The 14,693-nt window shown below is 37.8% G+C and overlaps 1 protein-coding gene and 1 long non-coding RNA gene across 2 annotated transcripts; one reads left to right on the plus strand and one right to left on the minus strand.

Annotated features, from left to right (window-relative positions):
- Positions 1-3,698: 3,698 nt before the first annotated feature.
- sp9 (sp9 transcription factor) lies at positions 3,699-9,572 on the minus strand. Its single transcript, XM_043693598.1, has 2 exons — positions 9,388-9,572; positions 3,699-9,148 (listed from the first exon to the last, which is right to left on the minus strand). The coding sequence occupies exons 1-2, from the start codon at positions 9,406-9,408 to the stop codon at positions 7,817-7,819; spliced, it is 1,353 nt and encodes a 450-aa protein (XP_043549533.1). The 5' UTR covers positions 9,409-9,572; the 3' UTR covers positions 3,699-7,816.
- Positions 9,573-10,713: 1,141 nt separating this feature from the next.
- On the plus strand, positions 10,714-13,181 carry LOC122552014. Its single transcript, XR_006312260.1, has 3 exons — positions 10,714-10,801; positions 12,449-12,528; positions 12,995-13,181. It is a non-coding gene; the product is annotated as an uncharacterized LOC122552014 (long non-coding RNA).
- Positions 13,182-14,693: the final 1,512 nt, after the last annotated feature.

The following is a 14,693-nucleotide window of genomic DNA, read 5'->3' on the forward strand; positions in this document are numbered from 1 at the left end:
AGGGAATTGAGGAAAGATTTGATGTATAAGATAATGACAGGTTTAGATAAGGTAGACATAGAAAAACAGTTCCCATTATTTGATTGTATAAAGGCTAGAGGACACAAGTTTAAAGTTGTGGATAAGAGTTGCAGGGAACATGTGAGGAAGAAATATAATGTCCTGGAACTCTCTGTCTAAAAATGTATTGAAATTGAAGATGTAAAACAGGTGAGCATTTGGGGAAAAAAGCATGCAGCCATTCAAAGAAAAGCAGAAGAATGTAATTGGGTAAGTTGCTCTAGAGACAGCTGGTCTGAACATGATGGACCAAATGATCTCCTTCTGCACTTTATAATGGGGTGACTTCAAACTTTCGTGATTGCAGTTACAATTTACAAAGAAGTGAACTACAAAATGTGGGATAGGAGTCAAATGTACACCTGACTGTGTGAAGTAATTAGAAAAGTTCTGTTTTTAAGGACACAGAGGTATTAACCTATAAAATGACATGGATATTTGAATTATTTCAATTTTGAGACCAGTGGTATAATTTTATACTACTTCACCCACTACACGAAGAAGCTAAAGAATAATGATGAGGTATAGATATACCAGATGAATTCCCTCCCATGCAGTATTGACATGTTTGTACGTGGATTCCCAACTGCATCTTTCACGCAGACCAGGACCCAGCTTGGGAACTGACAAGCCTGCACATTTATTCACCGAAGTGTTTCAATCAGTTTTAACCATCTTAACTTGCCTTGAGCAGAAACAACGCCTATGCCCGTGCTATGTCTTTCTCCTGTGTATTCATTCTTTCGTTATACACTACATTATAAATGTCTATGGAATTATTTTGATTGAAAAAGTTATCAGATGTTAATTGTATGTGTCAAATCCACCATGACTTCCATAGCGACACAAATCCGTTTCATCAATGACTATCCAGTAGAGGGCAGCCTTATCTATTTGTTGCGATGTGAAACAAACCTTGCTTGGATTTTTAAAAAATTGCTTAAAATTTCCTACCAGTTATTCAAAAATAAAATTCGAATTAATTTCACAAATGTTATGCGTGATTTTTTTGAAGCGGTGTGCATTCGAACAATTCAAATCATTGCTTTAAGATGTATGATTTACGTTTACTGAGTACTTTTTTTCCCTATTGTCGCTATTAAAACATCCACAGAATATAGTTTCAGGTGAAAGGATGTTTTAAGGAATGTCCCATTCATTTGAAATGTTGTTGCGCTTGAAATATTTTGACTATTGCATTTCTGTTTTGTAATTAACTTTTATATAACCCAAAACGAAATAAATCCCCTTAAAGTCAACGGTACGTTAACGGATTCCATACACTTATTTTGATTTTATTGGAATATCCGAAGAACTGTTTAGTTTATATTTTCATTTTGTTCCCATGTTTGACTTTGTCATGAATTTTTAAAACCTCGTTCAAGTGTCGTAATTTACTTTTATCTAGGTGTCTTCCTGTTGCATTTTTATTTTAATTACAACTGGATTATTTTTCCTGAAACGTGATTAGCAGAGCAATCAGAGATAGCACTCGTCGTAAATAAGGAGATCGTCTCATCCAAAACGTCGCAGATTGTAACCATTCATTTAAAGTAAGTGTTTATACTTCCCGCAGAGAGGAAGAATAAAGACTTATCGCTATGTCACATCCATTTTTTATCGTATTCCCCGCCATAGGACTTTATTGGAGAGGGTACATTATTGTTGCATTCATTAACCTAATGGTATAAATAGTAGGTTCGCAGAAAAATGAGTGCATTCGCTTTACAATTGCTACCTATATTCCTTACAAAGCATAGAGGGATTTGTTTTTGCTCTTTTCAAGCTATAATTGCCACTGGAAAAGTGAACTTTTACCATGAAAAACGGGCGGTATGACTGGAGTGTAAAATCAGATTAAATAACAATTTAAAATACGTGTTTCTTTCATGTTTCACCTCATTTCTCTCTTCACTCCAGCCGACCTATATGGAGAAGAATACTTGCTATACAAGAGTTCAGCTGTTTCTGTAATAAACCCCCAATGATATTCCCTAAATAATTGTAAATTATTATTTATGTAAGTGTATACTTATGTTGTCATTGATTAATACGCACTGTATAGCTCATTAAATTTCGATTATGAGCGATTTGATGCTAATTGGGGTAGTTGTATATCATCTGTTAGACATATCAACTTATAATTTGAATGGGCAAAATTACTGTAATTAAAAACTCAGGTACTAAATTTTGTTTTAGAGGTTACCTCTTCGGCCGACGTGTTGTATCACGATAGCGTCCAGTAAAATGTATTTTTTGTACAAAGTGAATAAATTCTGAAGTAGGAAATGTATGCTATTTAACCTCTTCGTGTTCCTGTTCTCGGGGTTGTGTTGTGTTGACCATTTCGTCCGAACAAGCTGATAATTTCAAAATACTGACAACGTAAGGGTGCTTCCAAATGAAAGCGCATTTACTGGCCAGACTAGAGAAACAAAACTGCACCTCTCATAAAAAGCTGTTCCAAATTACACTCTATATTGATTCATGGTAATAGTTCTTTATTTAAAAAACAAAATTATTGATGTTTTCGTCAATCGACGCTAAATCTGACAATGTAAAGAGATCTCTGTGTGTTTTGAAACTGATGTGGAATTGACAAGATATTGATCTGATAGGAAAAAACCACCCCCATCTCGAAAACAAACTGGAAATGAGGCATATTTTTACCTAATCAATTTTCTGTTATAGTTCTTCCTTTTGATTCTTCAAGTGCAAGTTGCAGAAGCGATTACAAGGCACGCAGATGTATTTATCTAGATTGGAAGTATCATGAAATGATCATGTGAATTTTGTAAGCCTGTTAATTGAACTGAAACTGGCATTTTACATGAAACAAAAACGATGTATCAGTATGTTACTGTTTACGTTTTTAACTACTGCATAAATATGAATCTAGAAATAAAGTAGTAATGGCAAAGTGAGTCGCATTGTTGATCTACAGTGTATTTTTGTTTGATATAATTACCGAGTTTTTCACTGCGCACTGCTGTCATGTTTACACCGTATGTACTTTGTAAGAGAAACGTCATCAGAACAGGTAATAGTAAAAAGTTAGTGTGTGTGATAAAGGGGCTCTATGCAACCACGTGTTTTGGGGAAAAATAACTGAAGTATATCTGGTTTAAAGTTCAGCCGATTATGGACCGCTTCACAGGTATTGCTGCGTCTTCTTATACGTCTCGTTAGTACCAGAAACTTTGAAATTACTATGAAGTCGGCAAGGTCTAATTGTGTGCAATGGAATGTTGCAGGAAGCTTTTGAGGAAGCGAAAAAAAAGTCATCAAAGTGAAAGGTGTCACTTAATTAATCCATCGTTCGGTGCAAACAGCTGCTTCAATTGTTGTAGGTGACACTTGGTAAACAGACATAGGTTAGAGGCATTGTATCTGCCTGGAACATGTATCATTTCACTGACCCGGAGAAGAAATTTTGGTTTGTAGTAAAGTAATTGCCAAGCACTTTTTCTCTGAATCATTTTTTTCTCTCTGGATCCAAGGTTTAATTTTGTTTTTGCTACTTTTTAATGCAGTTTTATGGGTTCAAAGTTTTTAAAAGCAGTGTCATTACCAATAACGTTACATTTTGACAAGTGTTTATTTTACTTCCATATATTATTCAGCGACTGTTCATTTGGCACATTGTTTATCCGTTTCACATTCACTATTCCAAGATTCCAGGGAGAGGAAACCAAACCGAAGCGTCACAGTTAATTCGAATTCCTAATATTATAGTAAAATACATTCACATCGAGTAACTTCTAAGTTAAAATTAATTTGACTATGTAATTATGCACATATTTTATGAAGAATCTTGTTTTCTAACACCAGCTTTTTAAATAAAATTGTATGAAACGTTACATGACAACACATTTATAATCTTGTCCGTTTTGCTTCTGCTATTTTAATGGATAGATTAATTTATGAGATATATATATGTACGTTAGAGATAATACATAGCGACGCCAGCATCAAATAGAAAATCCGATTGACTTCTACATAAAATCAGCCAAATACGATACAGTTGTTCTCAACTTCTCACTGAAATATCCATTCCGTGAGGTCCATGAAAGGGACACTGAAAGTTGAAACGGTAGATGTCGCTGTATGGTCAGGATTTAGAGAAAAAAGAACACGAGACCCACAATGAAATTTTAAATATGCCATAGACAGGGATCTTCATCTAACCGCCCTGGAGTTGGTTCGTCAGGATAATTAGCACATAAAGGTTTACAAAATTCGCTGCCCTTGGTGTAACTGAAAATAAAGTCGGCAAACAGATTTGATGAGAGTGCGGGGCTGAAAAACACAGCAGGTCAGGCAGCCTCGGAGGAGCAGGAGAATCGACGTTTCGGGCAAAAGCGCTTCATCAGGAATGAAACAAATTGGATGGTTTCAGCCTTTTCTCTTGGATTATTGCAATACGATCCTGACCACCTTTTTAAGGCAATAGATTTGCAACTACTATAACTGTGTAGCAAATGTGCAGACATGTCTTCACTGCAAGAACTTGCTGTCGTCCAAAAACCTGTAAAGTGATATCAATGTTCGCTGCATTTTTTTTTCAGTTTCTCCACGCAAAATAAGTCCACTCTCAACTTGAGATTTCAATTATTTTTATAGACAAATTGTAATAATTGTATCTCTAACCAAGTTGGCGTCATGTAGTCTGCCCAACTGTTATTCTTTAATGTTTTTCTATGGCCGGTTTACAGCTACAAATATTTATTACAGTAAAATGATTTTTTTCTCCAAATAATTCAACATTATTGTACATCAGCTTCGAAAAATAAATCGTAAATGTTTACTTGGTTTCTAACTTCGGTGCCGAATAAACTAAGTTCTTGCCATTTTGTTAATACTTCAATTTGGATTATACAAAAGTACCTTTGAAAACCAATTGTTTCATTGAGTGATGGCATATGTACACAGGTTGCGCTTATAATTAGGAAAATGAAGGGGAGTAAAGTGCATGGTATCTTTATGCTTATACAATTTTATCTTTTAAAACAAATGTATTATTGAAATTATGATTTCAAATCCTCACCTGCTAGTAAGAGTACTTGGCGCCGTTTATATGTTCTGTTTCGGTTTCGAAAAATTAAATCAAGATACTCAAAACAATGAATACTTATCTCTGAAACTCCTTAGAAAACATAACAAGTGTTGATTATTTCAGTATCTTTATCGGTTTTCAAATTATAACCTATTTTTGAACCCGCATATAAAAGGGAAAGCGCACTCACGCTTCTCTGTACAAACGGAAGAATATCGTTTTGGTACAATTCAATTGTTGTTACACACAGAATTAATTTTTCCAACGCTTTTGTTGCGCTGTGACGACGATTCGCCCTTTCTTAAGCTGTGAAAACTTAATGTATTTTAGAATGATCTCACATTTCTTTTAACTTACCGCATTTTTTTTGCAGTTACTCTTAAAAGATTGAACGTTGAACTTATATGATTAACATTCACTATTATACAATGCCTCCTAGTACTGAAGATAACTAAACCAATAAGGTGATCACGAATCGTGTTTTAAAGTAGTCACGATAAAGATTTGCGTGTATGTCTTTTGGTGTGTAATATTTGACAGTATTTTTAATTCAATGGGTTTCTTCTGTTTGTATTTCAATCTGTTTCTCTCTCGGGGAGTCACAGAATGATGGACAACTATTTGACCTACGAGGGGCAAAAGCAATCCAAACTGAGCCTTGATCATTCAGCTGGGGATTGTAGCCCTGTGGCCCGTCGTGAAGCGGACCAGTATAATTTGCTTTGATCTCCATCGGTTCTGTATAAGAAACAATACTGACTTCTGCCCAACACCCACCAAGAATGCATACCAAGAAAAATAACCAGCAACCAAAGTCACTGGCAATGACTTCAGTTCAATTCCCCAGACACCAGCCCACCTTTTTTCCAAGCTATCGCACTCACAATTATCCACATTAGTTCTTTTAAAATGTCGATTACTTTAATAGCCAAATTTATTTCTAAAGTTGTCTGCTTAGAAAGATGCCTTGATTATGGTAGAAAACTTTTATTGTTAACAGAATGCTTGCTTTATATCCATTCGTGTTTATGAAGTATATTCGCTGTTAGAACAAATACTAGTAAATGTGTTTGAGTGAATGTTTAATAATTTGGGAGAAAGCATGGGACAGATGCTTTAAAACATTCGAGGAATTCTCAGCAGATTTGCTGTTGTAACGCGTGCGAGCTGAGAACAAAAGATAATTAAAACTATTTTCTTTCCAATAATTACCTTCTGGTCAATTTAACTGTATAGAGTTTGAAAGAACCTTGGTAAATGAGATCCCGGTCCCAAACGTGTTCCCATGCCTAAGCCCAGCCTATAATTATTCGTTTGGTTTCATTTGCTTCAGACGCTGCAGTGAGTAATCACAAAGAAGTCAGAGAGCATCCTTGAACCTTTTCAATACCCAAGCCAGTGATATTCAAATAACGTTTAAGGGCCATTTGACTGGGAACATAAGCATTTCAAATTCAGCATTAGCATACATTTGCTGCGTTTGAAAAGCAATGAAACAGTTGCCTTCATAACATAAAGAGAGCGGTTATCAAATCGAGTGCCCCAGTTTTTATTTGAAACGCTCACATTTTATCATGAATCCGTCCTTACGCGTTTGACATGCAAATCTATCCAGTTAATTTGAACAATTAAAATGGATCTTCAAGGGAGCATTGTCACTAGAAATCTCAAGAGTTTTACTTGGACAAGCTCGGATAAAGTTCACGGGAACAAATGATGTCTGAGAGATTAATTGGATATTTGATAAGACATGAATCTCTAATCGGGAATACAAGGCACAGGGGGCTGCTGTGTGTTCCAAGTCAAAATTACTAACATTTAACAAGCTTTTCATTAAGGCATGAAATGTCTGCTACGGGGTATTAACTACTCACCTATTCCATAGAGAACTCAGCTGTGCCTCTGCGTTCACAGCATTGTAACCGCATTGTATGTTAGATATGTATATTTCACAACGGCTCTTATGAAAAACAGTTAATAGCACAGAAATTGTCGCATCTATACAATACACAATAACGTTGTATTTTGATATGCCTACATATTTTCGTAAACCTAATGCATCTAAATAAGCAACTTAAATTCTGTTACTATATGAAATTATCAAAAAATTGACGAACTTTTTTCCAAAGAATTCTTAGTCCTTTGTCCCACCATTTATGGTTGTAAAATTGTGCATGCTTTATTTTGGAAAATACCTTTATAATATTTTAAGGTATGTTTTGGTTGATATGGAATGGAGTAATTTAATAACAAAGACGTGTTCCATGTTAGCACTTGCACAATTTATTTATACAGATAAATGCATATAATACTTCCTTTAAAATATGCGGCGCAGATTTGCTGTTCATATAGTATGTGAATGAGCTGATTAATATTCAATAATCTATTACATATTGACTTTCACAAAGTGCATTGAACTCAAAAATCTCCCCAAATCAAATGCGACCAAGTCACAAAATAGCTTTATCAAACATTTACAAGAAAAAGAAGAGAAAACACGGGACGTTCTGAACTTCTTCTGTACATAGAATTTTAACAGCCTTATACAGGGAGAAACAAGTCCCAAGCATTTGATGTACATTTGCTCACCTCCTTTTAAGATGCACCTTCCGTGATAGTACAGGGCTTGGAACTCCAGGTACATAACAGTTATTTTGGACACAACAGTTTTAATGCGTTCCCCCTTTTAGGGGGTTAGATTTAGGAATCATTTTGTACCGGGGTAGCTGTCTTGATCGCTCTATTGGAGTGCACAGCTTCCATGAGGATATCTGGTGACTCTGATCTAGGGGTCTCCAAGTTGCTGGTGTCGGTGTCACTGTCGCTGCCCTTTTTGCCCCCGCCGCCGCTGTGTGTTTTGATGTGTTTACTTAGATGATCGCTCCTCATAAACCGTTTGTTGCAGACGGGACAGGCGAAGCGCTTCTCCCCCGTGTGGGTTCTCAAATGTCTCTGCAGCTCGTCTGATCGGGTGAACCGTTTACCGCAGAACAACCAGTTACAGACGAAGGGCCTCTCGCCAGTGTGCCACCTCAAGTGTGCTTTAAGGTGAGAGGTCTTGCCGTAGACCTTACCGCATCCTGGAATGTGACAGCTGTGGAGGCCCTTCCTCCGGAGACTCGCCCCAGCAGGTCCAAGGCGCTCGGCCTCCTGGCAATTGGGGCAATCGCAGGTTGCTCGGCCAGAATAACGTCGGGAGGACCTGGCCGAACTTCCTAGTCCCGAAGGACCCGAAATCATCGAGTTCGCCGTGATTGCAGCCGAGGTGGAATCCGTATAGGATGGGATCATAGGCTTGAAGCCATCTTGGGCCAGGAGGCGTTGTCCAGTGGACAACAGGTGAGAAGCTGTCGAACCGAGGCCGGTGGAACTGAAGGCGGAATGGCTCAGGGTGGAGAAGTCTGCGTTGTAAGTGCTCAGTTGGGAGTGCAGCGAAGCCTGTGGTGTCCCAGAATGAAGGGAGGGCTGCAGGCCCCCATTGGGATTCTGGACCTCCAGCCAACTTGGGTTAGTGTGTACGTCCCACCAGGAAGAAGCCCCGCTCCCAACTTCGCCGGAAATGCTGGTGTGGAAACCGGATTTGTACCAGGATTCATATGGATGAGCCATTCCTACCCTCGGGTACATCCCTTGGAGAGTATCAGCGGAAGAGTGAACTTTGGATATGAACGCTGATTGCCCGGTGTCTTGGGAGTTGACAGTAGCTGAGACAGAGTTCGAGAAAAGGCTGTATTCGGTGCCAAAAGCAGAAGAGGTTGGAGAGGTGGAAGCCAAACAGAAGGCGCTGTTCCCGGAACCATTGCTCACGGAGAAACTGTTACTGATTCCGCCCGAAGCTCGGCTGTTGGCCACGCTGAATCCTGACAGGCCAGATCCCAGGTTACAATTGGAAACAGAACGTTTCCACGGGTGAAATCCGCCCTTACCAAATGCACTGGATTCTGGCAAAGTTGTTAATGGGCTTGTGTTGCCAATTTTGTTACAGGTTGCGGCCAGCATTGCCAACGGAGTGGTTCCAAACCTGGGTTCTTCCTGAGGAGGAACAATATTGTGTAAGTAGCATATGGTGGGAGGTGAAAACTGGTAAAAGTAAATAACAACCGTAACCGTCTTAAGACAAAGTCCAGAAAAAGTTGCTAAGGAATAAGTATCATATGTAAAATCAAGACAGTCGATTTTGTTATCTGTGTCCGCACTGAAACTACTTGCCAGACCCTGCACTTGAAGGTGAAGTTTAAGCAACTGTTCAAAATTAAGTTTGAATAACTTACCCCAAGTATTGAAGTTGCCATGGCTGGATCGTTCTTCTGCTTGCTGATGCGTTGCCCCTAATTTAAACGAAACGAGGCTGAGACAGTTGAGGAATATGACTATTCACTCACTGCCTGGTTCTCCGGACTACTCGACCTAATTGTAGTGAGCGCACGCTTTGAAGTGCCACGGTGCCGAGCTCTTAGCCAATCAGACATTTTCTTACACGGCCAGGGCGAGCAGTCAGCCATTCAGAGTGCCCAGCACGCCGCCATGGATAGGTCACAGCCAATCACAGCATCTGGAATATCAGAGAAACTGGGCAGCCCGCGTCAATCACCCGTAGCAGCATCACTGCACTCTGGTGTTATTATTGTCAATCCATTCCGATTCACTTCCACTGTACTGTACACGGCGTTTCCGCGCTCACTCTGTCCGTAGCCAAATATTAAAAGAGGCTCCCGCGCCACCAAGTATTTTAACATGTTAAATCTTTTCTAGAGGAGCAGAGAGAGGGAATAGGCAAAGTGGGTTCTGGGGACGGCTCATCTAAAGTTGTATGCTTTACTATTAAAATAGTATCTTGCCCTAGAGGGACTGTTTACTTTGCTGCATTTTGACGGTGTGGACTGATGTATATGTGTGTGTGTGTGTGTTGGGGGAGGGGGTAGTTTTCTAAGAAAGTTAGGGTTTTAACTAATAGATTAAGAAATAAGGCATCTTCTGTGGATGGGTTAAAGAAGAGTTTGTGTGACAATTTATCCAATGATTTCAAGATCACGTTCTGGACTATATACAGAAAAATCCATGTTAGAACCTACTTACAGAATCGGTACTCTATTTGTGCCTCGGATTATTGCCATAATTCCATGAAGTATTGACGACAGTTTGTAGTTTGCTCTGTTTACTTTGTCTGTGACGTTATTTTGATACTTTCAGTCTGTGAATTGACCGAGCACAGTTTTTTCTAGGGCAAAAGGAACAAGCTTTTAACTCAGGTCAAACTTTATTCAAAAGCTACGTTTACGTAAATAACAGAAATAGGCTTCATTTTTCAGTGTTTTGCGTTCACACGTCTAAGTACTTAGAATTTAAATTATGATAAAGGAAGATAACGCTAGATAATTAAATGCATACTGTATAGAGGCTTAACTAAATGACTTTATGTAAGTTGCATTTGTGGTTAGAAAAAGGAATTAGAACTACAGTTGAGAAGTGTGTAGAATTATACACGTCAGTGTCCAGACTGAATCGCAAATGAATTGCTAAGCAGACGTCTATCTCAAGCATGAAACGAGCTAAAGCTTACCCATGGGGACTGTGATCTTGATCAAAATGATGCCGCTGTTCTGGGTTTTGTTTGATCTGCTGTGAGAAATAACGAAGCTGCCCGGGAGAGTTACTTGCAATTATTGTAAGTCTGTTTGAGAGCAGGTGAATATTGCTCTTTTACTCTGATATAAGATCCTAACTCTGTTTATTTCTGCCATGTTTACTGCATTTTACCAATAACTGTGATTATAAGATGTCAGTGAGGCGTTTCCGACCGGCCCAGGGGCAGGAGAGGGTGGGGAGCCACAAATGCATTTTCGTGTCGAAGAAGACTGATTGACGGTGTAACAAGTGAATTTGAGAAGTCCCGTTTTGTTCTTGTTCATTTTGATTGAACAAACCGTGGTCAAAGGGTCTACAAGTCTAGCTTTCGACATCTTTACAGCCAGTCAAAAGTGGATAATAATGATAAACAAGAAATAAATACAAGCGACGTATTAAAAACGAACAATAATTCGTAGTAGAAATAACTCACAGAAAGGATGAATTCGTACACCTATACCAACGTTCACAGGCAGTACCAGTCATCTGAATAAGAGATAATAATGAATTACTAATAATCTAGATGGGAAAATAGAATTATAAAAAGCTTCAAATCTATATGTATTTTAAAACCGCATTAATCAACCAAATCTTTTCAAATTTCAAATTTAGGAGGTTCAATAATCTGAGCTGTTTTACTTAAAACCCAGTTTTTAAACATAGATCAGAGCATTATGCGAATGACTTGTGCTAGCGGTTAAAACATTTAGAGATAATGACAATCTAACAAAGCCCTAGTTCCGAGTGTAATCGCTTGTGACTCATCATCCTTTTTAAAAGTTAAAGCAATTTCAGGAGAGACGCTTTCAGTAACCGTTTTACATTATTCAAAACGGACAAATAATACTCTATTATAGCGGTTGAATGCTGCCAGTCATCACAAGTGCAATTTATCGAAAAGCTCAATGTGCCAAATATCGCAGCCTTTATGGGGTAGTGAATCTAAAACAATTTCTTCGAACCTCTGCACAAATTTCGAAAATTGCTTCCCATTACAATCACACCAATTTGACGAGACGGCAATTAGCACTATTAAATGTGGATTCTGCATAAACAAATGTAATGGAAATGCAACCAGTCACTTGGTCACAAAGAAAATCCAGTTCCAGAAATGCTTTCCGTGGTTGATAAATATCAAGTTTCTGATTTTGCCCATGTACAATCGCTAATAGTCCTTGAATTTTTATCTTCTGATTCACGTCGTGGTTGGATGTTTCAAGAGGTCTGGTAAAGAGAAAATGATTTCCATTTTAAATTAATTGGGCACTATGTGTTTGAAGAACATAATTAACAAAGCTAGTTTAAAAAAAAAGATTTGAAACCTCTCGCTAGTTTTCCGTTGTACAGCCACACTGGTCCCTTTCATGACCGTTTACTGTCGGTTACAAAAGCTACTGATTTATACCTTGAAGGTTTATCATAATTGAGATAAGAACAAATGCAATTAATTCAAGTAGAAGTGATATTAATACAAAAATTGCGAAACTTGCATTTGTTCAAATATAACTTTCACAATCATCTAAACTCAAAAAATAGCGTACACAAGGCAAAAGTACATTCATACTTTTGGATTTTGAATGATAATCAAGCATTTACAGATGTCTGTTTATGATGATATAGCTTGCTATTATAACACGTCTATACAATAAGCCAATTCCGGATATACTGAAAATTCATAAAGGTTACATTCTTTCTTTATATTTGTAGTTCCGTGACCGTCAGGAGTTTTTGACTAGTCATACCTTAGTGTCAATAGACCTCACACCGCCGCGGGGACAGAAACCAAGGTAGAACTACGTAACCCTGTTTGCACAGTACAGAACTATGTTAGCAAATACATAATTTAGGATATATACACGTTGATTTAAAAGAAATGTAACATGATTTGCTCAAATGTGCGAGTTCTGTTTGGCTTTCTGTGTAATAGTGGTACATAAGCAATCAAATGTTGCGTCGCGGAATTATTACTGTAGAATGTCATTCCAAGTCAAGCGCTGCAAACGTAAAACCGTTTCATATGGAGCTTAACATTTTCATAAGGTGTCTTTTGTCTCAGACAGTACCTCCTTTATTCTTCCTCAAGTAAAATTAAATTTGGATTACATCAAGGGAATCTTCGATTTTAATTGCCGGTTTAAAAGACCATGTAATCATTAAAAAGATCAATGAGCAAATACTCTTCAAGTGCAATGTGGACAAAGAACAGATAAATTTTATTTAGCCTTCTTTGTTATCTTGTCTCTTTGAATGAAGTTTGATTCGAAAGCATTTGGAGAACTGCCTGGCCTCTCACATAGATTCAGAAGGGTGAAAGCAACAACAGCACCGGCAGCGGCACTGTTTGAGAGAGGAGCAGGCTGCGGAAGATGAATGCTCCATCTGGGATACAGGATTTTAATTAGAGTGATTGTGCTCAGATCGCCCTCATTCATTCATCAGCTGATCAGTAAGTGGCGCTGCCAACGCTTTGTAAAATGCGGTCGTGATCAGGCAAATTATTTTAAATGAGGCGCAATATTTTTATATGAAGTGGTCCCATAGTAACGACCAAACCACTCGCTAGGGTCGATAAAGTCTACAACAATCACGTGTTATTGAAAACGTAAACAAACAACATTTATAAATATTTATTCAGATTATAAATTATTGTCACATCTCGCCACTAATTATTCTGCACGAATAATCCTTAGAATGCGTGGAAATATTGCCCTGAGCAGTTTTATATTGTGGCTACAAGTGCAAATATATCATTGCCACCAGGTAACTTGTATACTGGTGTCGCACCTTTAGGACATTATAACCCATGAGAAACTCAAGGGCTAAGTGACTTTGAAATAGAACTGATACATACGAAGGATTTACGTTACTGTTATGAAAGTACTAGTTTACATCCATCTTTCGGATATTTCAAAACACGTTCCTTAAAGAGAAAAACTGTTTTCATTGGTGATATGTACAAAATCTTTTCAGCTTTTAAATGCAATACAAGTCCAAGAGTGTGGTGAAGGTCAATGGGAAATTAGCTTTTATTGTTAGTTCTAAAATGATGAACAGCTAGATCCCTTAACGCAAGACTTCCAGTAATTTTTGGGGAAAAAGGAAAATTGATTGCATTAATAATGTGTACAATATCTTCATATGAATCATTTATTGAAAACATTTTCCTTTTGTTACCCGCATCTGCAAGTACATTAATCACTGCACATTGAGGTTGAAAAAATCCTTGAAGAATATATGCTTACGTTTTAAACCCTTTATTTGTCAACACGAGAGTTTATTTTTTATTCTTTCGGCTGCTTAGGCGATTGGTTTCATCTTTGAGTTGCGATGTGGCGCAGCGTGTTGAAATTAAATGGAAAGTGAGTGGAAATCCTGGTGTGTGGCCAAACGGATTAACTCACCTTGTTGCCAAGATTTGAATAGTTCCTAAGCAGCAGACCCCTCCCAGTTAGTGCAAATCAAAGATAAAGGTATGAGGTTTGTTGAGCCCGATAATTTCCAGAACCACTTCAGAGTTTGCATTTAACCACGTATGCATTCTCAACTTATACTTCAATCTTGGGAATTCTCTTTGTATATTAACCTTGAAGAGTTGAATTGGCCAACTTCACAACGCAATCTCCATGTGTAATGTCTGTTTTGGAAATAACAATAATTTTCTGAAATAGGAAGAATCATTTCCGTTTCCCTTATTTCTCATTCTGCTGTGACGATCATTAAAAATGTACAATCATAGCATGACAAACATAATGCCCCCAGTTGACACGTGTAACGAATTGAACCGTATGACCGATTTTTTTTCATGTAAATCAGCAATTAATAATGCTCCTCGAAAGCTAGCTGTGAGGCTTGCTTCTTTAACACTGTTTAAAGTGTTACTATCTGTGCACATAGGTATTCTTCTTTTAAAAATATACTGAGCCCTTAAGCAGTGCATTTGAGCTTTTTCTTC

Source organism: Chiloscyllium plagiosum, chromosome 7 (genome assembly GCF_004010195.1).
Source record: "Chiloscyllium plagiosum isolate BGI_BamShark_2017 chromosome 7, ASM401019v2, whole genome shotgun sequence".
NCBI classification, from domain to species: Eukaryota; Metazoa; Chordata; class Chondrichthyes; order Orectolobiformes; family Hemiscylliidae; genus Chiloscyllium; species Chiloscyllium plagiosum.